At 36.9% G+C, this 26,893-nt stretch overlaps 2 protein-coding genes and 1 long non-coding RNA gene across 11 annotated transcripts in view; 1 reads left to right on the top strand and 2 right to left on the bottom strand.

The window, feature by feature from the left end:
* Positions 1-26,893, top strand: part of LOC107219503 (cholesterol transporter ABCA5) — a 48,214-nt gene that overhangs the window by 8,192 nt on the left and 13,129 nt on the right. For 4 of the 5 annotated variants that reach the window (XM_046730841.1, XM_046730843.1, XM_015657745.2 and 1 more), the window contains 8 exons: positions 16,024-16,142; positions 19,907-20,080; positions 20,302-20,483; positions 25,548-25,752; positions 25,963-26,035; positions 26,124-26,277; positions 26,361-26,547; positions 26,700-26,843. In XM_046730841.1, the coding sequence (XP_046586797.1) occupies positions 16,050-16,142; positions 19,907-20,080; positions 20,302-20,483; positions 25,548-25,752; positions 25,963-26,035; positions 26,124-26,277; positions 26,361-26,547; positions 26,700-26,843 (1,212 nt within the window). In that variant the 5' untranslated portion in view covers positions 16,024-16,049. Of the gene's footprint in view, positions 1-10,475; positions 11,010-16,023; positions 16,143-19,906; positions 20,081-20,301; positions 20,484-25,547; positions 25,753-25,962; positions 26,036-26,123; positions 26,278-26,360; positions 26,548-26,699; positions 26,844-26,893 lie in introns of those variants that run through there. The other variant, XM_046730842.1, reaches the window with a different exon arrangement.
* On the bottom strand, positions 718-1,684 carry LOC124292811. Its single transcript, XR_006902740.1, has 3 exons — positions 1,566-1,684; positions 1,165-1,412; positions 718-998 (listed from the first exon to the last, which is right to left on the bottom strand). It is a non-coding gene; the product is annotated as an uncharacterized LOC124292811 (long non-coding RNA).
* LOC107219504 (tubulin polyglutamylase complex subunit 2) lies at positions 13,880-23,363 on the bottom strand. 5 transcript variants are annotated; one of them, XM_046730844.1, is made up of 3 exons: positions 19,309-19,739; positions 17,639-18,184; positions 13,880-13,901 (listed from the first exon to the last, which is right to left on the bottom strand). In XM_046730844.1, exons 1-2 carry the CDS (start codon positions 19,550-19,552, stop codon positions 17,667-17,669), a joined length of 762 nt encoding a protein of 253 aa, XP_046586800.1. In that variant the 5' UTR covers positions 19,553-19,739; the 3' UTR covers positions 13,880-13,901; positions 17,639-17,666. The 5 variants fall into 5 exon arrangements, 4 of the variants coding, with proteins under 4 accessions (XP_046586800.1, XP_046586802.1, XP_046586801.1 ...); XM_046730846.1 differs by lacking the exons at positions 13,880-13,901; positions 19,309-19,739 and adding exons at positions 23,119-23,206; positions 23,270-23,363 and having other exon boundaries at positions 17,621-18,184; XM_046730845.1 differs by lacking the exons at positions 13,880-13,901; positions 19,309-19,739 and adding exons at positions 23,119-23,221; positions 23,270-23,355 and having other exon boundaries at positions 17,621-18,184.

The raw sequence follows: 26,893 nt of genomic DNA, 5'->3' as shown, positions 1-26,893 counted from the left end.
TGAAGTCAAATTTCCACAAAACAAAATGGCGGCCCAAAAATGGTGGATGATTTTATTTAAACTTGAATCAATCTCTATGGAATCAGGTACCAAGGGGTTTTGAATAGAAATAATTTATTATTAGGTACATGTGTAGGATATAGTAGGTTGGGAAAGTATGTGAATGTAAATACGAATTTGAATGCAAATACTTAATTATTAAGAAATTACGTTAAATATTACATTCATATAATAAAATGACTTAAAGAAACTTAAACTTAAAGGCTCCAATTGCTATTATCCAATTGCTAAGGCTCAAATTGCTATCGTTATTGCCGCTAGAGTCGCTGCAGTCAGACATTGCAACTACTCTTGGTTTGTTTGCAGTTGGCGATTCCAACTAAGCCATGGCTTCACGCCCTACTGATTTGCTTGACTTAGCGAGTATATTCTTTATTCTTAGTTTTATTTAGTTATATTGTTTAAATTTTTAACTATTCATTAATCGCAAATGGAAAAAGGATGTCGTCTCTTCAAAGTTTATTGTTTTGGAATGGGATCAATTTCAATAATTCGAAATTATTAGTGATTGAGAATTTTTAAATTAAATAGTATGTTTGGATTCATTCAGAAATTATTTTCTTACTTAAATTATTGAATTACTATGAATCTGTTAAAAATTCTTTTAGTTATTTTTCGAAAATATCCAATCTGTATTTCAAATAATTGAAAATATACAATAAGTGTCACTTGCATTAAGTTTATAGCTTGAGATTTTCCAAAATTTGTTAATGGCATAAAATGTTTTCCTTCGCAGCTATAAAAAATTACGTCAAATAAAAGTTGTAGATGATATTTTTCCCTACAAAACTAAAAAAAAGAAACGAAAATCCGACTAATAGGAGTCGAGATATCGAGGATTGCCTGTTTTTCATGTTTTTCAAGATGGCGGACCCAACACAAGGAAATTTTGTTGGATTTTGGTGGTGTTAGGCTTCTCTAATGACCCTCTACTTGTCCTAAAAAAATTAAGATTTAAGTCCTTTTTGCCAGTTTCAAACCTAATTATCTTGTACTATTAGACAATAATAGAAAATTTTTAAGAATCAGTAATGATTTGTTAATGAAAATGATAGTCGAATCCGGTACAATAATAATTATATTTATGAGAAACAAATTACTCACATTCGCACTCTACTGTGGTGCACTTCGCACAGTATAGTCAACGAAGATCGAGTCACATAGAAGCGTACGGCTTATGGGCCGCTTGAAGCAAAACTTTCCGCGACTCGCAAATCCATAAGATGGCTCTACCGTCGGTCGACAATAGAGAGTTAGCACGATCACCCCAACTCGCCGGTCGGAGCCAACACACCGACACTGTACGCATTAGTACAGAGCGCTGTACGTGAGCCACACAAGCAAAGGCGCCACTATAGAATTATTTAGAATTATTAACTTTTACTCAATGTGAACATAACTTTTTTCCGCAGCGAGCACGAGAATTTACGGTAGATGTTCATAATTTTTGTTGCTCGGTGTATGATTAATATAAGAAATCGCAACAACATAATAAGTGTACTTACATCCAGGAAGAGAGTCCATTTTGCAGAATTAAAATAACTCAATTCTACTTGAAGATATATCACTTTGAACACAACTAAACGATATTTTTCTAGCGTAGCGCACGACCGACTATACCTGATCGAGCGCTCCGTTACGAATGAGATCCCAACGGCTAAATGCAACACCTGAAACCTACCGAGCCTTGAAAGGGTTCCTTGAAACACCCCTCTACCTGACCCCACAGGTGAAATTCCTTGAATATAAACTTCATTTTTCGGTTTTTGGCCAGCGATTCGGGATTTGGAACCACTGTGTGTCGTAGCGAATGAAAGACGGTCGAATTTGAGAGTTGTTTTTCAGATTTGAATAATACTGACTGGACATTGATGAGTTGACTCGGGAGTATAAGCTGATGTGTACAATGTTAGTGTAAAAACTGTACACATAACGTGTTGGATTCTGACGCAGGTTAAATGGATGGTAGTAGAGGATACCGGTGGCCTTGAATCGGTCAGAATCGAGCACATTATGTGTTACATCTATCGCAAATAAAATTCATAAGGCTGAAATTAGTAATGTTTGCAATTTTACAGTGACTTTGAAGTGATTAACTTTAAAAAATATGAGAAAGACTTGGTTTATTATAATTTACTGCCTTTCAAACATTCTTGAAATTATGGGATAACGGTTTTTTCGAAATGTCAATCATTATAGTCACCTTTTGGTACTTACTTCAGCCTCTTAAAAGTTAAGCCACTGCAACCATCTCATGTTTAATAAATAGCACAAAATAGGAGCATGCGAAATTTTACTTGAGGCATGATTCAATTCCTTCGTAACTGATAGTTATACCTTCAATAATTAAAATAACAAAGTTGCTTATTCAAAACTTTGTTGAGCTAATCTCACGAACTTCAGCCTCGTGCAATCCTTGTAAACTTGAAGAAAATATGTAGACATTCAGTGAGCAAATAATTTATTACATGAAAAGCTACAGATCTTTCAAATTTTCTCGACGATAAAACAAAATAATGGTAAAAAACTGAATTAAAAGAAATCATTTTATTCGCGTAATCGTTGAATACACTATACGTGATTTTATCAAGAATCTTAATTGTAAAAGTATTGTTGTAAAAATAATTATAAAAGTTAAGAGTTTCAAAAGAAACGAATTAAAACGAATTCAATATTTTTGCATTTATTGAATAAAAATACAATTCCTCCGCGTGATTTTATCGCTTATTTGTATACAAGTGAATGTCCTCTGATGTAACGTTATGCCTAATAATATACATGGAAAGGCTGAGAATGAAATCCCACGTATAATTGGGAATTTCAAATTGCACACAGAAGTTGACTGGATCCTGATACAGTTGCGTATAACTTGATTTTGGTCATCTTTATTATTACCGTAGCGTGAAAGCTTGCTCTGACCTTTCAGATTGTTTACTGGAATCTCATACAATATCACCTTAGGTCACGAGATCAAGGACCTTTTCATGTACGTTGAACATGCGAAACATAAACTCCTTGTGAGAATATCACAATTTTGTGGAATCTTCCATGGTTGCAGTTCTGAATAAGTAAGAACTTTGTAGACACACCAAATAAATCACAATGTGTATATTAGGGCGGTTCAGAAAAGGGCCATTCTTTTAGATTTCGCTCTTCTCTGAGATTCTTGCACTTTTTCACTAAAAAATAGCTCACGCAAAAGGGCTGGGCTGAAAAAATTTTACTACTGCCTCACCGATGTTACGTCCGTGAGTAGAGTTTACTACTGAGCGATAGGAGTAAATAGGTTGGCTTCGCTTTTACGTTCCCGGTCAACCGGAAATCAGGATGAGGATTGAATAACCTTGGGTATGTTTAATAAATCAATTATATGTTTATTGCGTAGAAGTTGAAATACCTGTAGGAATGAATTGTGCTGTGCGAAAGATGTATAAGAAGTTTAGATGTCAAGTTGTTGAGAGTTAGAATAGGAGTGTCGCTAGAGACTTGAAACTTACGGGTGCAGAAAAGGTGTGAAGATGCTAAAGGTAGGGAATAGAATTTGATGAGTAAGCGCGATAGCGAATAGCGTGAGACTACGTAGAGATAAGAGGACAGGACAGAGACCATGAGCTTCATGTAAGAACTGTGGGAGAGTTAGCGAGTAGGAAAAATAGAGAGAAGTGGTATGCTGGACGTAACACCGACTTTGAAATTTTGCAAAAGGTCATTTTTCAGGAATTTTATAATTGAGATGTCGCTTGAGCCATTTTTTAGTGAAAAAATGCAAGAATCTCGGCGAAGAACGAGATTTAAAAAAACGACCCTTTTCTGAACTACCCTAATGTATATGTATATATGTGACATTATACATATATGTGAACCATATAGCAGCATCGCTGTAATATCCTCACGTCACATTATCAGGTTCTATTACTATCTCACTTATAAAAGGCAAGCTTCTGCCGTCGCGACCAAGAACAATGGAAATATATTTCTGGCAAGAGTTGTCGACTAGAGGCTTCCTGCTTGTTGGGAGAAGATAAATTTTCCAATCTTATTGTTAAAGGCAGAGGTTGCAAAGGAGAATTGATTACAAGAGCGGACTAATTCGTTGTTCGACACTCTGAGAATATTTAGTCGAGAAGTTGAAGCTGTCGTGCGAGCTCAACGACATCGAACACATTTAATAAATATGAACCACCGTCAAGAAATGACATAAAAAGTTCTTAATTGGGTACTTCAGGAATTTTCAACCTTCTATTTGATAGTTGGATAATCTTGTTTAATCGGTAAGGATAGGAGTTCAAAAAATATTATTTTTGTTTTAAGATTTTTTGTGAAAACGGTTATTTTGTATTCCAACCATTTTTTTCCCAGAGCCATTAGCTCTAAGAAAAAGATATTGTAATCTATCAAACGATAATTATTTGAGAGTTTCGATCTGCGTCACAGAAGCTCGGGCTGCTCAGCATCGATATTTTCATTTATTTAAAACCAAAATTGAACACGGATCGGATTGCAATACTTGTTATATATCATATAATACCTAAGCCAATACTCATAAACAATTTACTCCAAAACATCGATGAGATAAAACTTTGTAGACGATATTTTAACGTTGGGTACTTAAACATCTAACATGGGTAATATCATCAGACGTGAGTTTGTTTTTTCTTTTTTTTTTGTAATTTAATTAGTAATCACTGTTTTTTCACTATATGCCAGGCAATAAAATTGTCGCAGTGATATCACAGTTACGAAAATGTATTTGAAATATCGAGCAACACTTCCGTATCCGATCTGAAACACGGGGCTGTTTCTTCAAATATTTTTTCAAACGCGTGCAACTAAATACCGCAGCACCGAAATCAGTCGTACATGAATCTATCGTTTTCGTTTTATCATATCGCATATCGTTTCAGCAATCGCTCAGCCAGCATTAGTAGGTACCGGTTAGTAATGGGCCTCACAGGCAGCGCAAGAGTTGTTATCAAAGCACTTAGTCAACCCTAATTGAATTCTTTGAATTATAACGTAATAATTTCTGGCATTTATAGCTTCTTCAAAACAATCTTTCCGCAATTCTCAGTCTGACGTTTTCACCACTTTTAACATATTGCATAGTGTTTGTTGAAATTTCAAATTTTAAGTATTACAAGACTAAATTAGCGTGAAAAGAACCCGAGCGTGTGATGTGATAGTTTTATCTAGATTTTCCGTAGTCTGATGCCAACAACGTACTAGTTACATGACAATATAAGGTTATTTTATTTGTGGTGTTCAGATAATGTGAAACGTAGCATAGCAATATGAATCTCAGCTCTTAAGCACGTATTGAATCTACAGCCAGGCCAAAAAAGTGGTTGAAGCAGAAATGTGATGAAATTAAAGCTTAAGGTCATGTAGCAGTCCTACGTTTACCGAGCGAGCAAACTCTCCCGTTTTTTTCCTATATTGAATTAACAAATGAATCGAAAGGGTTGAAATTTCGACGATACATCGCTCGTTCGTAGCGAAATTCAGGAAAGTTGCTCATATTCCGAAGAAAGTATCATTTTAATCAATATAATTATATGTAATGAAAAAAGCTCCCGTGTCACAGGAAAAAAAAAGAACCTTTAGCTGGCATTTTGAAGTCGTTCGTAACCCAAGGGTTTATAATCTAGTCTTCCGTAACCTGAAAGTTTGAACATATGATTTAATCCCTTGAGTGCCGCGGACAAAGATCTTTGTTTTTCTCGACTTGGCCCAAAGTGCCGAGAAAGCACGAATCTTTGTTCAATGAATAAGTGCCCTAGCAACGCCTGATAATATGTCACCTGTAACTAAAGCGTATTTTCGTATATTTTGGGCCATGCTGAAAAGGATCACATCATTCATTTTCTGATAGCCCATGCTAGGAAACTAATTTCGCGCTTACAAAGTTATAGTTTTTATCATTTCCAAGAAATCTTTGTCCTGACATAGTAGTCAAGTAGACGGGAAAAATGATCACCAAATGATCAGATATTGGGCACTCGGGAGTTTTCGGGGGCGCTGATCATGAATCCGAAATCAGATTTGACAAATTCCTTGATGGCGACCTACTACTGCGCATGCGCATTAGTATGACTGGTATATAATTGAGGAATTGCTCCGAAACTGGTCACTCGGGGGTTTTCAGGGACGCTGATCATGAATCCGAAATCAGATTTGACAAATTCCAGGATGGAGACCTACTACTGCGCATGCGCATTAGTATGAATGGCGTATAATTGAGGAAATGAACTGAAATCGGCCACATGGGGGTTTTCGGGGGCGCTGATCATGAATCCGATACCACATTTGCGAAATTCTCAAACGGAGACCCACCACTGCGCATGCGCATTAGAAAAAGACCTTTATAATCGAGAGCGGGAATGTTATCGACTTCACAAAACTTCAATATCCTGACCCAGTAATGGATATATGCGATAGGATATTCCGTATGAATGTGACTGGTATACCTGAATTGATGATTCAGAAGTTTGCGGGCACACAGAGTGTACAATTCCAGAGCGAATCCTGAATTATACTGGAGCCATACCAATGCGCATGCGCAGTAGTAGGTCGCCATCTTGGAATTTTCCAAATCCGATATCGGATTCGTGATCAGCGCTCCTGAAAACCCCCGAGTAACCAATTCCAGATCTATTCCTCAAGTATAGATCAGTAATACTAATGCGCATGCGCAGCAGCGGGTCGCCATCTTGAAATTTTGCGAATCTGATATCGGATTCGTGATCAGCGCCCCCAAAAACCCCCGAGTGGTCAATTTTAGGTGAATTGCTCTAAGTTTGACTTTTAGCACTTTGGGCACATTTCATCAAATTGACTTGGCACTCAGGGGGTTAAGGTCAACGCCCACTGTCGCGGCACAGGATAGGACCGGACAGCTCCGCTGTTCGGCGATGTTCGTTGCTATCCGCCACTGTCCGACGCTGTCCGACGCTGTCCGACGACGATCTGTACGGTACTGTAAGTGTAACACCATAATACGACCGTTAGGCGCAAAACGATATAGTTCATTCCGCTACAACTCTTACTTGTAACGAGACCAAAGATTTCTTACGATCACTATTCGCAGCTGATCCCAATAATCGAAGTTAAATCTGTGAATTATTTCATTTCCAAAGTCTTAGGTTTGAAATTGATTGAAAAAAAATTGAAATCATGCCAATTTGAATTCCTTTCGATTTCTGTGAATCTGAAGTGTTCAAAAACGAGATTCGCCAATTCGTGTTCATTCACTGGGCTACTCTAAGAAAAAGGTGCTAATCAACTATTCTCTTTATTTGTGTATACGATTCCACGTAATATATGAATCCGTTCCGACACTTGTAGTAAGTATATACAAGTATTGAAAGTTATACGGTATCAATATCCCGAAGCCTTCTGACCAGTAGTGCAGGTAGAAGAGCAGTGCAGCGGGCGAGGTATTATACAGGCAATGAGACTTCCATTTAATTTTCGATGAATTTCGAACGACATTATCAGGGGCGGTATAATAAGAGCATGATGGGAAATTACGCTTAGGATTTGACACGAGAAAATCCATACAAACGTAGAAGTACGAAAAATATTCATTTTCCAACTTTGCTTATCAATTACGATCAAACTCGGATTGGACAATTTTATACACATAAGATGAAAAAGCATAAAATAATTAGATAAAAAAAAATTATTTAAAAAGATTTTAAAATCGACTAAAAAGTATAAAATAATTTCTTCTAGCCCCATACAGATTTAAAACGAAGAACGTGGGGCGCATTTACACTCCGTAGAACAAGAAACGAAGGGTGCATGCAATAGACACTGGTACGGAGTGTAAATGCGCCCCACGTTCTTCGTTTTAAATCTGTATGGGGCTAGAAGAAATTGTTTTATATTTTTTGGTCTGTTTTAATAACGTTTTAAATTGAAATTTTTATTTTCATTTAAATAATGATTCTTGGCTTTTTAATCTTGTGTGTGTGAAATTTTGCAATCGATTTTAAATATAATTGATAAACAAAGTTGGAAAATGAATTTTTTTTGTACTTCTATGTTTGTGTGGACTTTCTCATATCAAACCCTAACGTAATTTCCCATCATGCTCTTATTGTACTGCCCCTGATAACGTCGTTCGAAGTTCATTGAAAATTAAATGGAGGTCTCGTTGCCTGTACTATACTTCGTCCGCCGCACGGCTCTTCTGCCTGCATTACTGGTTTGAATTTTTCGGTATGTTGATACGATACAACTTTCAATACGCATGTATACCTACTACAAGTGTTGGAACGGATTCGTATGTTGCGTGGATTCGTATACGTAAATAAAGTGAATAGTTTATTAGCACCTTTTTCTTAGAGTCACCCAGTGAATGAACACGAATTTGCGAATCTCGTTTTTGAACATTTCAGATTGATAGGAATCGAAAGGAATTCAATATGGGACGATTAAAAATTATTTTCTATCAATTTTAACCCTAAAACTTCGGAAATGGAATGATTCACCGATTCATCTTCGATTATTGGTATCATCTGCGAATAGTAATCGGAAGAAATCTTTGGTCTCATACAAGTGAGAGTTATAGTGGAATAAACTATATCGTTTTGCGCCTAACGGTCTTATCATTGCGGTAGCAGTGTTGCAAAGTATACGGGGGTTATCAGCGGTAGAATTTTTTCAAAATGAATACCTTTTTTTTGATCAACAGAATGAACCTGAATTTTTCTTAACAGTATCATATATCGACTGTATCTAGTTAAGTTTTTAGTTTTTAATGTCAAAAAACATAAAAGTTATTAATTGTGTTATAAAAAACGTCATTTTTTTCACTTTTATTGCAGTTTTTCAAATTATTTACTACCTACCTTAAAATTAAAAATTATTGTTACGATCTTTTTTATCTTGTAAAAGAAACTTAAGTGAACATCTAACAAAAAGTTTAACTAAAAATATTAAATTGCTTCGTTACAACAGGCAATTTTTAATTGGGGTCTTTAGCAACCCCAAGGTACCAGCAATGTTACATCAGATAAAGGTGCTAGCTATAGGTTAAAACACTGTCTTCCATATGTAAAGACCACGTGATATTAACAACTATCCATAAAAATAACATTGTGTCATCATTTTTAACGAAAAAATTGACATTACTCGTCCGATTCCGGTCAAAAATGGCACATTTTAATACCTATTCGTTAATTATTATTCATGAATGAATTCTCCGTAGATCGTTTGACAGGTAAGAATTTGAAAAAAAAGTGCACGTATCTACTGACAATAACAAGTTTGTCAACTGCAAATTACAATGAATGTACACAATGACTTTTTTTTTAAATAAATAATGAGTTTGCAACAATATGTGAAAGATTATTTTTCGTTGTTGTTTATTGAGATCGAAAGCTGAGATGATAGATGACTATAGTCACAGGTGCAATAAACAGTATTATTCACCCAAGAATCAGAACATAACACAGAGTGGTACATGCTGAAGTAACATAGGTGTACGCGTGTCAACACTAAACTGTTGGTTAACCGTGTAATTTTTCAAAAAGATAATTACGTCGGCAATGCAGATTCAGTCCGTAGCGGCCGGCCGACAGTGGTACTGCAGACCAAATCTCCATTGCCAACGTAACTGACTTGTCGAAAAAGTTAGAAGTCTCAGAATCCATTTCCCTAAGTGTACATACTCAGCAGATACTACATGCGGCATTCTGTTCAGTCAAACATTCAAAACACTTTTTACTCATAGAGCATAAGAATATTACCGAAGTGTATTCATTTCTGTATAAAATACGTTATAGTTTTATGAATATTTCAGTGAAAAAATAGGAAAAATAAAGTTATTTCTCTGGTCTTGTTAATAACAGGTTGCTTGCAGTTGAAATTCAGCGTTCATACATTTCTTTCTTCATCACAGTGAGTTTTGTAAAATTTACATTCAAATTGATGAAGTTAGTCATGTTTTTGTTTTGAAATATTTTTGACCTACCTGTACGTTCTATACATCTATAGAAATTCGAGATTCGACTTTTTTGGTTACTAGAAAAACTTTCTTCAAAATTATTCTCGCGAATACGGGTACGTTCTTTAGGCCCAAGTTGTGTACCGTAGCTGCACTCTGTCTACGAATGTATAACATCTCTGTGTGATAGCTGCACCCATCCGCCTATAAACAGCATAGTCTCCAATGTGCTATCAGTGAATAAAATCCTGCATTAATAGGTCCATTCAATCTGAAACGTTTTTTACATTCATTTTATAAAACTCCGGAATACGCGAACGAATTGTAACGTATCGTCTATGGCCTATTAGCGCTGCGAATACGTTTCCTACTCTCTCACTCGCAGCACATCTATGTAATCCGCTGCGTAGGTGTTTTCTGTAGTTTGTGTACGTCTAGAATAGAATAGGTACTCGTATAATTGAATTGAGTCTTGTACGACCGCAGGTATGTCGGTAAATCGGACTCCGAAAAAGTTGAGCAATACGTACGAGTCGCCACGTCTTAATATAGTGCGACGAATGCAGTGCAATAACGAATTCTTATTGGTGTGCGTGCTTAATGATAACGGTTTGATGGAGTTGAATTGTGATCTACACCATAGAATTGAATTATGTACAATATAATTACATCTTTTGTATACCTAATACAGAACATATAAAGAAAGTAATGAATTCACCAAATCTTACTCCAGCAGTTTGTCAATTATTATCTGTGTAGAGGAAATTTCGAAGATAAATTGAACAAATCAACAGCTGTGTGCAAGGAGGTGATATTATTTTCAACAATTCTCATAACTAAGTACAGTTATAACCTATACACTGTGGAGACGGGGCGTCGAAAATCTATTGAAAACATGTTACGACAATTAGCCTCAGCATGTGTGTACTTAAGGGGGCACCTCTATCTGGCGGCTTGGAATAAGAGTCAAACTATGGATTTTTTTCCCATAACCTATGTGAGGAAATGAACTGATTATTCTGCTGAATCTATCTGAAATCATGCAGGCCAGCGGAGGTTATATTCCACAATTGAATATAACTGAAGTATGTCCTTCCTCGCCAAAAATAAGCGGCACGTATATTATATTGTTACACAAATCAATTTTTTACGCCGAATAATGATTTTTTGGGATGATAAGGTAAATTTAATTTTTTTTCTAATGTTAACATATCATTTCCGAAAAATAAGCGCCAATTTTGCAATTTTGAGCAATTCTAAAAATTCTTGTTTTGGAATACGTAGAATCTCACGTTCTGTCAAATCCCATCTCCCCAAAAATATAGCGATCCGAAAAAGCACAAAGTCATTTGTGTGCATGCCTGCACCTACACCCATGGCCTGCATGATTTGAGATGAATTCCGTCTTATATATACCTATATTTCGAGTATGTCAAAAGAAAGTACTGCTTGCAAAAATGTTAGACGGGTCACACCGTTCAGGCACTGAGTTGTTGGTCGGTGATGCGGGTGTTTCTTTCTATTGCGACTGCCAACCTGCATCACTCTTCTCCTTACTCCGTTGTTTACAAACACAATTGTAATAAATAAAGTTTATTACTATTATTACTATTATTATTAATTGAAATTGACGTACGAAAAATTCGTGAATAATTTCACCGTTTTTGCAAAATTTTTGAAAAAATGAAAGCCGATTTTGATAAAGTAAGATCGTCAACGATATTTAAGTATCTCCGCGTATTTTATGTGAATTTCGGAAAGATCTATCGAACGGTTCGCGAGATATCGTGTCTAAAATTTTCAAATACACCATTAGTCATTAATTGCATGGACTGCTGTAGCAATAAAGGCAACTTCGTAAGAAGTCGATTTCCGTTGTTGGCGAGTGATTGTTCTTGCGATCTTGAGCGCTCGAGCACGTTTTATACAAACTGTCATAATTATGTGAAATTTCCAGGGTTTTTTTCTAGCCGCTCTAACTAGATGTGTCCTTAATTCTACTTAACATACATACTCAAATTTGTCTGAAAATATTTAATCAATGTATGAGTTTACCATTTGAAAGTTTTGGCGATCAGTGTTTATCAGCTTTTGATTATTCGTCTAGCTGCTTTGAATAATTTTCAGGTTAGGTTCCGTAGTTTCGCACAAGATTCGAAGCTCATAACTGTGGATATCAGTTTAACTAATTTTTTTCTAATCCTAGTCATTTACATGTATGAAAACTTTCACATTACTTACACGGGGTTACGCAGACACCAGCCAACTTTGGAACGTTATTACTGTACACAACATTACGTTACGACTTGAACAAATCCTGAGACAAAATTTAACAATTCAGAAACAGACTTCAATCTTAGTTTTAGCAAAAAACGATAGAATCTGGGAGAAATTCTTGAAGCAATAATAGCAAAATAATATGCAATACACACACGGGGTCTCTGAGACCAAAGCTTTTTCAAACATTCTTCGTTTTATTTGCGTAAACAACTCTGACTACGCACGCTGATTTTAAAATTGTACGTCAAAGTGGGTTCTGGGGTCAACTGGATCCCACGTAAGTGACTAATGTTAAACATTCTAAGAATTTTAAAAAAATATTAGGATAACTCATGTTATGGAAAGATAAAATTTACTTTAAGCTTGTACCGATTTAAATATCCCGCCTAAAATCAATTCGAATACTCATTTGTAATTGACCCTACTTGTACATCACGTGGTGTCCGCCTTTTTGGACTCACCACACCTGTCCTCGGGGAGATGAGATCTCTCACTGCGAAACCACCGTCAGTGGACCACGTGTAAAATTGCTTTTCCTAATATGTGTCTTATTTTTTTATTTTTTTAATTGAAGAATTGAACTTCGATAACGAATAAAATAATTTACTAATCCGAATATTCCGTTTCACGTAATCAAATCAGAGATATATAAAACATCAATTATGTGACATATCTTCAACAGTATAATTACGTGGATCCACGCTTGAACCAACCTGTCGCCGTCATTGGTAACATCGATTAAACTTGCTCTACTGGTAATAAAAGATGAGTGAATAACTGCTATCAAAACAATTCAAAGCATTGAAACGATAAAACTTCTATGAAACAAATATGAATTAAAGCGAGACGCTATTTGAGAATGAATGAGGAAAAAGAGAATATTTAAAAAGGATTAAAGAAAAATTCGAGAAACAATTTTATTGAAAGAAAGACGATTTATATTTACAATTTTAATCTGTTTCCCCTGTTGATCGATATTTTATGTACTTTGTGAGTGAATGATTAATTGGATGAATGAATGAACATATAATATGTTTTTCGGCTATTGCCATAAATTTATATAACAAAAATAAAAGGAATATTTACAATTTTCGCAATCTCTGACATGAAATTTTTTACTAATTTATTTTTCAAGATTTAAACCTATATTTACAAGCTCAAATGTCAGGTTACGTTGCTCGATGGCTGTACCATTCGTATTTAAGTTAGGGCTGTATGATTATCGGTTACTTGTAGATTTTGATTAATTGTTTTTTCAATTAATCGATTAATTGCTAGTTGAGGGTTTTTAATACCTCGAACTCAATGTAGTATCGAAAGTTCAGAAAAATAACGTCCATACCATTACTTCAATTTCAATTATTTCGTTACGGGCTGCATGTGATTCCATGATTCAGAGCACTTCGAAATAATAACATTACACGTAATTGCGTAATTAACAAGATGTTATTCCAATGTGTTTTATACACGATATATAATCCACTCAATTCGGAAGTTACCTGACAAGAGCGGTAGATGCCATCTTACGCCGATCGGAGTTAATATTTATTTCTTCAGTTATCTCGGAGTTAGATCTTTTCCGCATTCTTCTCTCCGAGTTACTAAAGTCCTGTTCAATATTTGAAAAATTTAAACGTATGAAATATTAAGAAGTTAACCCCGCCACCGTCAGGTAAAAATGAATTTATAGGGCCGCGAATCCATTCGAAAAAAAATTATTGTTTGACAATGAAGTTAGAAGCTATCCTTTCCTTGAAACGTTGTTTAAACCGAGCGAATAACACATTTACGATATGTGCATTTGTGAAGCCTATTTTGAATAAGCTCGTCATGTTTTAGACGATCATGTTAAATTAGGATGTAAAATTTATGCTGCTAAAAAAGTTAATAATTATATATAACCTTAAAAGCCTGTAACAAGAACGCTCTTATGCCGCACCATAAATCCTTCATGTGGTTTCGATATCCAAGTTTTTTGAGCTACTGAATGCGGAAAAGATAATGTTAATAGTTTGAATTTTTTTCTTCTCGAAATTAGAGTTTTCGAGCTCGTCTCTAGCAAATAGAAATTTGGCTTTTTATTCACTTGATGGTCTCAAAATTTTCACGTTGCACAATCATAGCTGCCATAACGTAGCTTCGATGTGACGTATAATGTTTTTTAAGCAAACACGTACTGAGGCATCTTGAATATACAGTCTCTCTTTCACTCCAAAATTTGAATTCTCTCTTTGAATAGTTACCATTTTGCTAAAAATCTATTAAAACGAACGAATGGTACATCATGCAAAAACTGTAATTATACAGTCGAAGAAAAATTTCCTTGAGGATTGAAGGCTCTCGGAATTGAAGCTCGATTTAAAATGTCAAATTCCGTTAACGTTATTTTACATTCAGGTCAAAGAGAGAACAGCAAAAATTTTTGTTCTTTTTCTAATAAACAATACTAGAGAAGGCTGGCTGAGCCCAACCAAAACATCTAGAACTAAAATTTTAGTTATTCTCTCTTTGACCTTCCCCGACGAAAAATGATGCATAAGTCACAAGTGTCACGAAATCATACTAATGTTAAAGTTATTGTAGTTGAGAATCGTTCGTCTGAATTAAGTGAAAATATTCCAGTATCTTATCGCTCGTTCATAAGGTTTGAAATCCAAAATAGCATTAAATCTTCTCCAAGTTTTTACGCAAAAATTTTAATTTGCCAGACGTATACATCGTTCTGAAAAGGGCTCTTACTTGGATTAAAACGTTAAAGAAACTTAATATTTTAAACCGACCTTTATTTCCAAAAACCCTTCAATCTTATAAAAAAGTTTTGTTGTTTTGAATTCAGATGAACGCATTGTTTTTTTTCATTGCTTCACCATGCTGGGAATAATTCTGCTAGTTGTGAATATTTTGCAATTTTTTTTTTCTGTAATTCTTTAACTGAAATGAATAAAGGTTCATAAACATAAATTTCATACATTTCTGTGAAGAAATCCCAAGATACACTGTTTCAACCCGAACAGCAACTTATGCTCGCAACAATACTCGGAAATTTTTAAAAATTCTTCATTTTTTATGACAATAATTGTTATAAGGCTTTTGAAGTTAATAAATCCGTATCATAGCCGGAAGTTTTATACTCAAGGATTTCGTAACAGTTATGCCTTCAGTCACCGGGAGTGAAAATTTGTTTGTATGAACTTTACAATCAGTGGAACAGGGCTATAGATGCACTAAATTTTAACCCGATATGAAATCTCGCTCTTACGATAGTCATTTGAGAAATAAAACTCCGTGTATCGCATTACTGACAGCGAAGGAATAAATTAAATTTCAACACGTACGAAAGATTGGAAAAATGCTTCCTAATCAATTTGGAGTCCAAACGACATAGTAATTCATTTTTCAAAAATCAAACGTTTCATAAGTTTTACGTAAAAAATAATCAAGGACTAGATCCGTTTGAGGGAAATCGTTAAAAAAGCATGCAAATCGCCAATGCCCTAACCAAACACAAAGTGAGTGTAAATGAGGCGTCGGCGGTCACTTAAATCGCCGGAAATCAACACGCGGTGCAAGTTAGCAGGAAATTTGCCCAATATCAGCAGACTCATGTATAGCATACTTCGTACAGAGCTTGGTACCCTCGAGTACTCCAATTTGTCCACAGCTATTATAGCCATTGCTTTCATCCCTAGTTTTGCATCATGATTAAAATGTTTTTCGTTTCGTTGTTGCAGACATCGATTCAAAGGTCAGGCTGAGGATGGGATCCTTCGGGGTGTACATGTCTCAGCTACGGGCAATGCTCGTGCGGAATCTCCTCTTGAAGAAACGAGATAAGCGAAAAACAACGGCGGTACGTATCACGTCTGTTACCGATTTAAACTTAATGTTGTTTGAGTTCCAAACGCGCCATCCTCTTTTTGTCCAATTACGAGTCTATGTAATCGTATGCTTTATTTTTTATGCAACAGAGTTATTTAGCGAACAGCCTGCAAACGCGTTCTATACCGAGATAAAAATACCATTTATATAGACCTGAATATACGTACCCTAAATAAAATCGTGGTGAATTTTGACGCACCATAAACAATTGCCACATAAAGTAGTCGTTGCACGCATCACGAAGTTATTTTATCAAGCCATCAGAATTTCGTCTGTACCACTTTCACGTACAATCGGTTAGCGTTAGCATATGAATATTGACTTCTTTTCATACCTATAAAATGAAACGTATTGCGCACAGGCATCTAACGTTAATGTTCCTCAAATGCGAGATCGATACTTCACCTACGTTGACGGGAGGTCGTTATACTATTCGTAAACTGACGGTAATCATTTTGCCGATTATCAATATTAGAAGAGTAATGATAATGTGCATTGGAAAGTATTGATCTAGATAGGCAGAATAGCATTCGTACCGTTCCGACACTATTAATGACGTTAATTTATCGATCAGGATTACTATTATTAGTATATATTTTGGTGATTCAGGTAAAGCAACAGAGCTGTAGACCTGGACGTCCAAAATGGAACTTGTGTCTAGATTACGTAATAACTCGAGGATGAAAATGTGTTCGGATCAATCGTAGATGCTTTGCAAGCCTTGAAAAAAATATTTTATTATATGGAAAGTGTGATACTCGTATAGTTGGATAGTGAGACCAATCCCATTGTAACGTCGATAACTATCTACTGTGTGTTTTATGTATTGATTTTTTCACTTCATACGTAACGGAATGTGTTCCTCTAATCGATTTTTTTAGCAAAACTCTTCTACCATGAAGAAAATAACCATTTAAAATAATACAAATCATTTGAACGTGGGTAAGAACTGTGAACTCTCATCATGAATCTAATCAGTTATTACATATCTAGTGAGATTCCTGAAAAAGTCAGACGCTGCGATAAAAGTGATCCACCTTTAGCTTTAACCATTTAAAACCTGGGATTCAACTATCAAAAATGAATTCCAGATTAATATTATACAGACCAGAATCTTTGACTCCATCACAGTGAGAGAAGAAACAGGATTGTGTAGTTCTACTCGAGAATATTTCTCTCTGCGAACCGAGGTGCCAAGTCAGCGTGTGCCCATAGTTTGCCAATTTATCGAGAAAGTTTTTCCGCCAAGCCCCGTGCCAATTAGGCCAAGGAATTCTGTCAGAAAAGAAATATCGAAAGACCGCATCGGCGACTGCACGCGAGCCAAGGCTTTGCCTAATTTCAATGGGAATAGGAACTGACAGTCGAGGGTGAGAAAGCGGATGCAGGGGTTGAAAAAAGTGAGAGAAAGGAATCGGCGACAAGAGAGAAAGACAAAAAGAGTCAGGCTCGTCGACGACGCTTAACTTTATTCGAAAGGACGAGAAAGTGTCGACTACTTCTTCCGGACGTTCCTCTGCTTGAACTCCTTGCTCTTAAATATCGCTGGGTCGATTGCGTTCGGCGAACCCTCGTTCCACAGCGTCCGGGAGACGGACTGCGACGGCTTTACGGTAGTTGGCAGGAGATTCGGCCCGACGAGGAGATATATCTGTTCCACCCAGGTGGGCATGGGCAGTCCTGTCGCACAGTACTGCCAGAGCGGGAGACCCAGGTGGATCAGGAGCATCCGGAAATACTTGGTGAAACCATCGGCGAGGCGAAGCCAGCGCAAAGACGCCTCGTGGTAAAGCCAGATCCCCGGATCCACTTCTGGGCTGACATAGGCGAGGTACACTTTGCTGCTCCCGCAGTGGCCTAGCTCGAAAAGCTTGCAGCGCGGGCTCAGCGACGGAAGATCGGGGTTTTCGGGGAGGCTGGCTTCCGCCTCGGATTGCTGCTCTTTCGTGCCGACGAACCGTTTCAGCTCTCCTAGACTTCCGACTTCGAGGCGTCCCAGAGGGAATTCTTCCCCTGTAGTCAAAAAACTGAAGTTAAAGAAAATGAGGTCAGATCTGACGCCTAGTCCGTGCTGCCGAATAATAATTATTCAGACTACATGGTCTGAATAGGGTATCAATAGTTACATTTGTATAAATATTGAGGAGGTTGGGACACCGGAAATCGATTACTTTCATTGGTTTTGTTATGAAACAGTATTATATTGAGTACTTGTCAAATTATGATATTTGCAAACTACAATGATTTAAAAAAAAATTATAAATCTTAAAGTACTGAAATTATAAATAAAAACTTATAGATCGATGCTTAATCAAAAACGTTGAGGTCCGTTGAAGTTCGGTAAATTACCATACATCTGCAAACTTTACCCAGCCACGGCAAAGATTAATCTAATCAAAGATTAGAACCGACTGCTAATGACAACATTAAGCTTTGCGTTAAAAATTTCATACAAAATATTTCAGTAACAAAAAAATATCATTTTCTTAAAAATAACATCGCGTCCCTTCCTCTTGTCTACCCGTCATACTTACATACTTAGGTTCAAGCTCATTCTGTAGCTACAGCTATATTGGCATTGCCCCCTCCCTGTGGTTTGGTTGTGAATTTTACATGCGACTAAGTCGATCAGACTTAACCTAACGAAATGATCAAACTTGCACCATGCTGAAGAAACAATGCCTGGAGCATCAACAAAGGCGGTACGAAAGCAATAAGTCCTCTTAAGTCGTGTACGCAATCTTAAAACTTTGCACACGTATACCACGTGGATGAATTTCAATCATTTACTGTCTCTCGATCCTTCTATTGTATGCTGTTGTATATCTGTTGTAATACTTCGCGAAATAAATAGTTGAAATTAAGAACATATTATGAGATCCGGCCATGGTTTAGGAAATGTTTTACTCTTTAGTCAGCTGCAGCCGCTCTTTCGGGAAATTTGGGTATTTTACAGTCTTTTGGATGGGTATCGAATGAAGCAAAGTCGATCGCGGTTTATTCATGATTGCCAACCACCGACCAGCCTTCCTCCTTTTCATCAAATGAAAAAATGGCTGCGATTACTCATCACCCGAGGTTCAAACGCTCTGGTTTCGCCCAGGTCAATTGATCACGTCAAAGAGCCAAGGTCTCACCTGATATTTCGAGGGACCAAGTGAGCAGGAACCCGTCAATGGATGCGTAAAAGTTTCTCAGGTCATCGGGCATAACGCAGCAATGCCTCTGTTCCCAGCTCGCCAGAGCATTTCTATCGCACCCCGGCCGCCTGTCGACCTGGACATTTTTCACGCAGGGGGTGCCCTCTAAAATCTTAACGATTCCCAGCGTCAGGTTCTCGTAGAACGAGTCCTCCGTCACGATGTCAACAAAGAAAGACATCACTCCCTCCTCCCCTCGCACCCTCACACCATCGCACAAATGTTATCCGAGAGCTTAAACTCTCCGCAAAGCCAGGGCTTCTTCGGCGCGAAGCGTCAAACTGGGGAGCGGAAAATCGGAGTGAAGAGAGCCGGATGCCGCTTGTTGACTACCATAGCAACCTCAACGCTTCGTGACAACGAAGCCCCGCGTTGCCACAGAGAGCTTTGCCGTTGAAGGATAATACTATAATACCAATTTTCTCTTTCCTCATGCTAGCTTGCATCGAAGCTCGCAAACTTGCGATTTCAGCACTTTTTTCTTCGAATTTATATGGTGTTTCATTCATTTTCCGTGTACACTTTTCATTTTCAGGAGATTATTTTGCCGCTCTACACCCTTGGAATACTGATTATCGTCAAGGTCTTGATACCCAACCCGAATTATCCAGCAATGACTACGCCGCGGGTTAACGGTGGCGTGTTCGACGACTTCAGCCAAATGCAAAATCACACGATCGCAGTGGTGCCAAACACTACTGAGACCCTGGTAAGTTGTCGGCGAAAAGATCGATAACGAGTTGCATCTCCACTGTCGCTCAAGATTTTTCACCCCCCGCCCTTAGTTATTCAAAGTAGTTTTTTCTAGGCTCAGCCAAACTTCGGTCTCTCCACTCGCGACATGGTTTCGCATAATATTTCCCTCCCGACACTCACCGTTCACGCGGGGTCACCAACTGCAGGCACTAAGGTTGAACATCTTATTTACAGACCTTTCTTAACTGCGTGAACACTTTGTGGATGTCCATGTGGGATACTCCGGTGAAGATTCCTCTGAATTTCATGATCTTCGATACGGAAGACGACCTGCAGGCTGCCTATTGGCGTGACCCTTCCAGCGTACCTATGGCCGTCATTTTCGAAAACCCTCTGCCGGTGTCGGACCGCCTGGAGTAAGTTTAATCAAGCCAAATATTGCCTATCACAGTTCACCGAAAATCTAACAACAAAGGCAAAGATCTGCAACGATGTCGGACAGGGTAAGGCTGATTTTAACAAAAGAATTTGTACAAGTTCTTGCGCCGAAATAAAGAGACTTAACTACTAGGAGTTAAAAGTGGTATTTTGTGTATTGCGCACATGCGCTGTCGCAAACAAATCTGACATTACGCGTCCCTAACCTCAATTTCGTGTTTCGCTAAAGAACGCATAAGATACTCCTTTTATATAAAAAATCGTGTGAAACAAGGGGCAGCGCTTTTTTTGCCTGTACTATTATCAGTACGCTATTCGTCCCTAACGAATGCAAATTTCAGAGAATCGCTGAAGTAAAGGTCTCTTCATTTCGGCCCAAACGTGTGTCAAATTCTTCTATGTTAAAATTGCTCTGTTCTATTGTTCGACCACTCCTTGCGAAAAGCAAAAGCTGATGAAAAATTGAAGAATCCCAGCGTGGAAAGAAAGGATCGAGGCGGGTTGATACAAGGCAGGGTCAAGGCTTTGCGCCGCCTGCCAACAGCTCATCTATGTAGTTTCCGCAATGTTAACGCGTGCGACGACATTCCGGTCTATTCTCGTTATTGCCCACGTGCTTAGTCCATAGTGCGTCGCCACATCTAGATATGTTGAAACAGCAGTAATGAACTTGCGAGGCATTCAGATTTTCTTGAAATATAAATAACCGAGCTTGTAATTTCACGGGTGTAGCGTATCTCCGGTTATACCGACGCAATAATAATAACATCCCTCTGCATTCCTGATCGAATTCTATTCAACTATCGGTGCGGCGTTCGATTAACTTGACGTCACTCTACAAAGCGATTCCTATTATTCATTACAGCTATGGAAAGCACCCTTAGTGTACCCTTGGAACGCGCCGTGTCTTAATAGCTCGGCTAGTCATTTCGTCTCTGTACCTCGACCAGGGTTAAGTTACTCTAGGTGTCAATAGATTCGAGTGGAATTTTATTTACAAATATTGGGATTAAAAACACCGAAGAGAATATCCGGTGTTCGATGTCACGGTATTTCGGTTCAGCATCTTTGAACTAAGTTATCAGATTTTTTTCCGAATTTCCCTAAACCTATATCAAAATTTATAAGCATGTCCATTACAGTGAACACGGAATATTTTTGAACTTCACAACTTTTCGTTAATAGATATTGAACTTATATATTATTTTTCACGACATTTAAGACTATTCTTGAAGTATACTTTATTCTCGACAAAAAAATTAATTTTTAATCTATAAAATTAGAAATGGAAACGAAAATTACACACATCTTTTTGCGACTACTTTTTCTGCACTTTTTTGACTAGAAAATATAGTTGAATAAAGAGTCTTTAATGTATTTTTTCAGATAGGTATTGGAACTTTTGATAAAATCTATCCCTTAAAGAAATGTGATGAGTGAAATTTTTGTTATGAATTTTTACAATGTATGTCCACCTGAATGTTCGACCGTATTGAAAGGGTTAATTCAATTATTCTTTTTTAACGACAAGTAAGTATGGCTGAGGAATATTCACGTAATTTCAGGTGCCTTAAATCCCCCAAATAATCACTTGCTTCGAACAAAATTCACCCAAACTAAAGAATTTTCATTTGAATGAAGTAAATATTTCGAGGGTAAAAAACACGGGGGTAAAAAGAGCACCCCTTCGTCAATACTTACTTGTCGGAAACGAAAAATTGAATCAAACTTTCATTGATTTTACGCGGAACATTAGTTTGGTGTTCCTCTCCAAAAATGTTGCAACTCATGTATGAAGTAGAAGATTGAAAACTAGAAGACGCATAATTTATTTGCTCGTGGAAAAATGATTTTAAATGGTGAAAACGACTCCCAACGATGAGCGTCCAATGGGGTGGTTTCTCAGTTTCGGATAGAAGCACTCGATGTATTTTAATAAATTAGTTTCATTCAAATAGATCAAGTGCATCAAGAAATCACCCCATTCTATATCCATCATTGGAGAAGTTTTCACCCCTTTAAACCGTTTTCCTCTGATAAAAAAAATACGTGTCTTTAATTTTTCAATGTTCTACAATATACATAAGCTGCTACGAATTTGAAGGGGACACCCAGCTGGTATTCCTTGTTAGTAAACGTATTAAATTTTAGCGCGTTTTATTTGAATTCAACGAATGACTGATCGAATGAAAAAGATCAGGGAGAACATATAAATGCTATTTACTGGTGAAAAGCAATTTTTTACTGTGTAGTCACAACGGTATTGTAAGTTATGTTTTCCTTTGTCGTTGAATACATGTAAATTACAATAATGTGTATATGTCACACTGATTCTATTACTCTTAGACTCTCGAACAATATGCCTTGCAATCTAATGTTTTCGATAATGTGGATTGGATACAGCGAAAATGTTTATATTTATCGTGAATTGAACAATTTTATCATTCGAACATCTGCGCGTATCTGCCATGTAATCCAACCGGCGACTATACTAATTCTCTCTTTTAGGGACTCTAGAAAAAATTGCAGTGAAGTGCTTTGGTATTTTGCCAATGTTTAGCCTGGTTTTATTGAATGTAGTCTTATATTGAAAACGAAGGACACTTTACTTACGGTAGAAAAAAATTTTTTTGGTCAAATTTTGACGTAGAAACACTTCAGTGATGGTGATCAACGCAAAATACGGCTTCATTTCTACCAACTGTTTGATAAATTTCTGATAAAATAGAAAATATTGCAATCATTGAATAAGATAATGACTTACCATTAAATCGTATACTCAATTTTATAGCGCTCAGAGTACTCTTGAAAAGCAAAATGCGCGAAGTATCTCAGAGGTGACTGATTCGCCTCAAGTGGAATGGCCGTTTCATACTTTTGAGCGTGTGCCAAATTTTCAACCGTGAGTAGCAGGAGCCCATCTTTTGCGATGCCTTAAAATAAACTTCGGGAAAAAGAAAGAAAAAATCGTAATTATTTTCAACCGTGGTAGGAGCTTCGCAGTCTTCACACCGTACGTGGTCAGCAAATTCCATTCCACACATCGCGGGTGTCGTTTTATTCATGTACTTCGCGCATATGGCGTTTTGACTGTTTAAGCAAGTAATCGATCGATTGCTCAGATAATTTTCCAAATAGAGTAAATTCTTTACAACCTCCAACCATCGGTACGCTAAAATGTTATCTTGAAATATGGACGTTACTTATCGTGATGACTGGAATGAAATACGAACAACCGCTTTATTAAGTCGCGCCCGAATTTTCAATAACTATACTTTCGGTCAAAGAATCATAAATAATATGATTTATCTAGTAGCTTTCGTAGAATCCTAATTTGTCTTTCAAGGTGCAGATCTAATCCCACAGGAAAAAAAAAATCTTTCATCAAGTTTGTTATTCACTGACAGTGACAAAATTTCGAACTGTTAAGAGATTTTTATCTCGAATAACAAAATTTCAAAGAATGTAAATCTTGAAAATTGCTAAGAGAGAGTGCGCACCTTGAAACCTGCATCTTTGCTGCAACATCAAGATTATTGCCGTATATAAACCCTGAGTCAAAGGAACACAAATTGCTATTTCCGTTTGGCAAATTGACACAGAACAGAAACTCGTAGCACAAGCATCACTATCATTACACGTAGAAGATTTTGCGATTTTTTTAGTTACGAGAACATTTGAATACAGAAAAAACATTTTTATCTTTGCTACAAAATTCGTTCGTTTACATTCGTTTAGTTGTGAAGTTCAAAAATTGAGAAAAAATAATTCTTTGACGACGAAAACTCGTAATAACCAGCTGAGATTTACAAGGTCTTCACACAAAGTGCACATTTCAAAGTAAAATTGAGTAAAAATAGTATCAGACTAATATAAAGCCTAAAATATACCTACCAGAATAATCAGATTTTTCTGCAAGAACAATATAAGTTAGTAGTTCAGTTACATTATTTCGGGAACTTGGTTAATACACAAGTTTAAAGCCATGATTAATCAATCAGTCATTTCTAAAGGGTCTTTCCTCATGACTAGCTGAAATCAGTATGAAATTCTCACTTGCAAATTTCATTAAATATTTTTCGACGATTTTATTTATTTTGAATATTCCAAATGGCAATTACGACTCCAAAATTCAAATACATGCGGTTCTTTCTTGATTTTCTCTTCGGTGGTTTTCAAGCGTTCGTTTACTTCAATGTTTCACAAATCTTCAAGTATAATAGTGGTATTTTAGTCGTATTAAAAAGTTGAATGTGAATTGTTATAAAATTTAATTTCTAAGGTGCTTGCAAGTAATGATAGAACAAGCTAAGAACGATAGTAAAAATCTCTTTATCTTGATAGTTATAAAAAGCGCCAAATGACATATTCGATCATGGAAGAAAAAGTACAATTTTAAAATATTTGTCGCATGTATGATACGTCAGATGAAGCTCAAAATTAGTGTAATATTTATGAGGCCAGCTTCGACAAAGGTTGAATACTATCGAACAATAAAACCTGAATTCAAGGCCTTACAAAGTTTCTGTAACAATTTATGCGACCGGCCCTTTTTCCGGGGTTTGAATCAACATCTAAAATCGTTAAACTTATTTACGACGTGCAATCGACCGGCGAGTAATTAACTATCTGTAATAACTCGCTAGTTACTTTTAAGATCACTATCAAGTAAAAGCTGCTCCAGAATGGGAACTGAAACGATCAGTTTCGTGATGATTTTATGCCTTCAATCAATGGTCCCGTGAAACCGTGTCGACTGTTCGATATGCGATATTACGCAACACTTCTCTACTTGATTCTCGTCATTAAATTTACGACAAGAATTGTAACGCACTGAACCAATAATTCACATTCTATTTTATTTTCATATGAAAACTGGTAGCTCTAAGACGCGCTCTAGCTCGATCGGAATGTGTTCAAAACCCAAAGTAACGACGCGTCAATTGCCTCATTATTAATTTTTGCAAACCACAGAACCTAAACGAAATCGCAAAACTTTAGAAGAGCTATTTTGAATTTAATGTGAAACTGGTTTGTTTTAGATACGAGATACGAACAAATCCTTCGTATCAGTCGACACCCTCACCAACGGAAATGTATTCGTCACCTGTCACCTGTCGAAAGGACACCAGCCACTGGATGGGCGGAATCCTATCCATGGAAACTGGAGGCTCGTGCCCGGTCAAAAATTATTACGACTCCGGCTTTATAGCTGTACAACTGTTATTGGATGTAACGAAAATAAGAGTGAGGGTCGCAGAAACCTTTGTGTAGATTCACAGTATTCACCTCACGATCTTTTCGATTGTCAGAAATATTTTTACCTTGAGATGTGACCACCTGACTTACATCACATTTTGTAAAATTTTCATTCTGAGTTTATATGATTCATCACTAATTGTACGTCAACGTACGTAGAATTGGTAATTGGTTAAGTAATTGAATTCGAAATTTCAGCTCAAGACAGAAAAGAATATCACAGTGCCTACAATCAAGCTAGAGATGTTTCCAAAAGAAGCATATACGGCGAGTGAGTCCATTTTTTTTCTAGCACTTGTCGTATTTTAGGTTCTTACTCGGTATCACGTGACCATTGACATTCGTTCACCCCATTTCAGATTGGATTCTCTACTTCAGAGTCGTAATCCCACTTTATATGGTCCTGGCACTATCGCAGTTCATTACTTATTTATTGATACTAATCGTCGGCGAGAAAGAAAACAAAATTAAAGAAGGAATGAAAATTATGGGTCTTAAGGATTCTGTGTTTTGGTAAGCTCCTTCGCGTCAAATCAGTACAAAAGCTTGGAGTTAATTGAATTTCGGGAAAAACGGATATTTCTTCTTTGTTCCAGGATGTCATGGTTCATTATATACGCTGTTTTTGTCCTGCTACTCTCCGCAGTTGCGGTAGTCCTCTTATTTACTCTCCAAATGTTTCAGCACACTCATTTTCTGCCCATATTTCTTCTGGTGGTGTTGTACAGTTTTTCAGTCATAATGTTTGGATTTATGATTACACCTTTCTTCGATAAATCACGGGTAAGTCGCGTGGCGATTTCGTTATTATTGCGTACTAACGCTGTCACATGTTCGCCCGGATACTTTCCACCTCTATTTAAATTTGTCTATAGCTTGTGAACTTCATCTTTACCCAAGCATCCAGCACAACAGAAATTTCTTTAAATTTTCAGACTGCTGGTGTCTTGGGAAATTTCGCAGTGACTATTCTAAGCCTGATGTACTTTATTCAAGTTTTTGTGGATGATTCGAGTTCAATTGCGTTCTGGGTGGCTTCCTTGATCAGCCCCTCGGGGGTTGCTCTGGCAATGGACAAGGTGAGTGATACTCTTTTGCAGGATTCCTTAATTCGAAACACATCTGTATC

The sequence above is a fragment of the Neodiprion lecontei genome, chromosome 2, assembly GCF_021901455.1.
Source record: "Neodiprion lecontei isolate iyNeoLeco1 chromosome 2, iyNeoLeco1.1, whole genome shotgun sequence".
Classification (NCBI taxonomy): Eukaryota; Metazoa; Arthropoda; class Insecta; order Hymenoptera; family Diprionidae; genus Neodiprion; species Neodiprion lecontei.
Note: the sequence above shows the minus strand (reverse complement) of the source record. Positions and strands in the feature narration are given on the sequence as shown.

Excerpts from the sequence above, each read along its gene's own strand:
- LOC107219504 (XM_046730844.1), bottom strand. The coding sequence starts at position 19,552 with ATGTCTTTCTTTGTTGACATCGTGACGGAGGACTCGTTCTACGAGAAC. Across the intron at positions 18,185-19,308 it reads TTGGTCCCTCGAAATATCAG|GGGAAGAATTCCCTCTGGGA; the intron begins GTGAGACCTTGG and ends TTTTGACTACAG.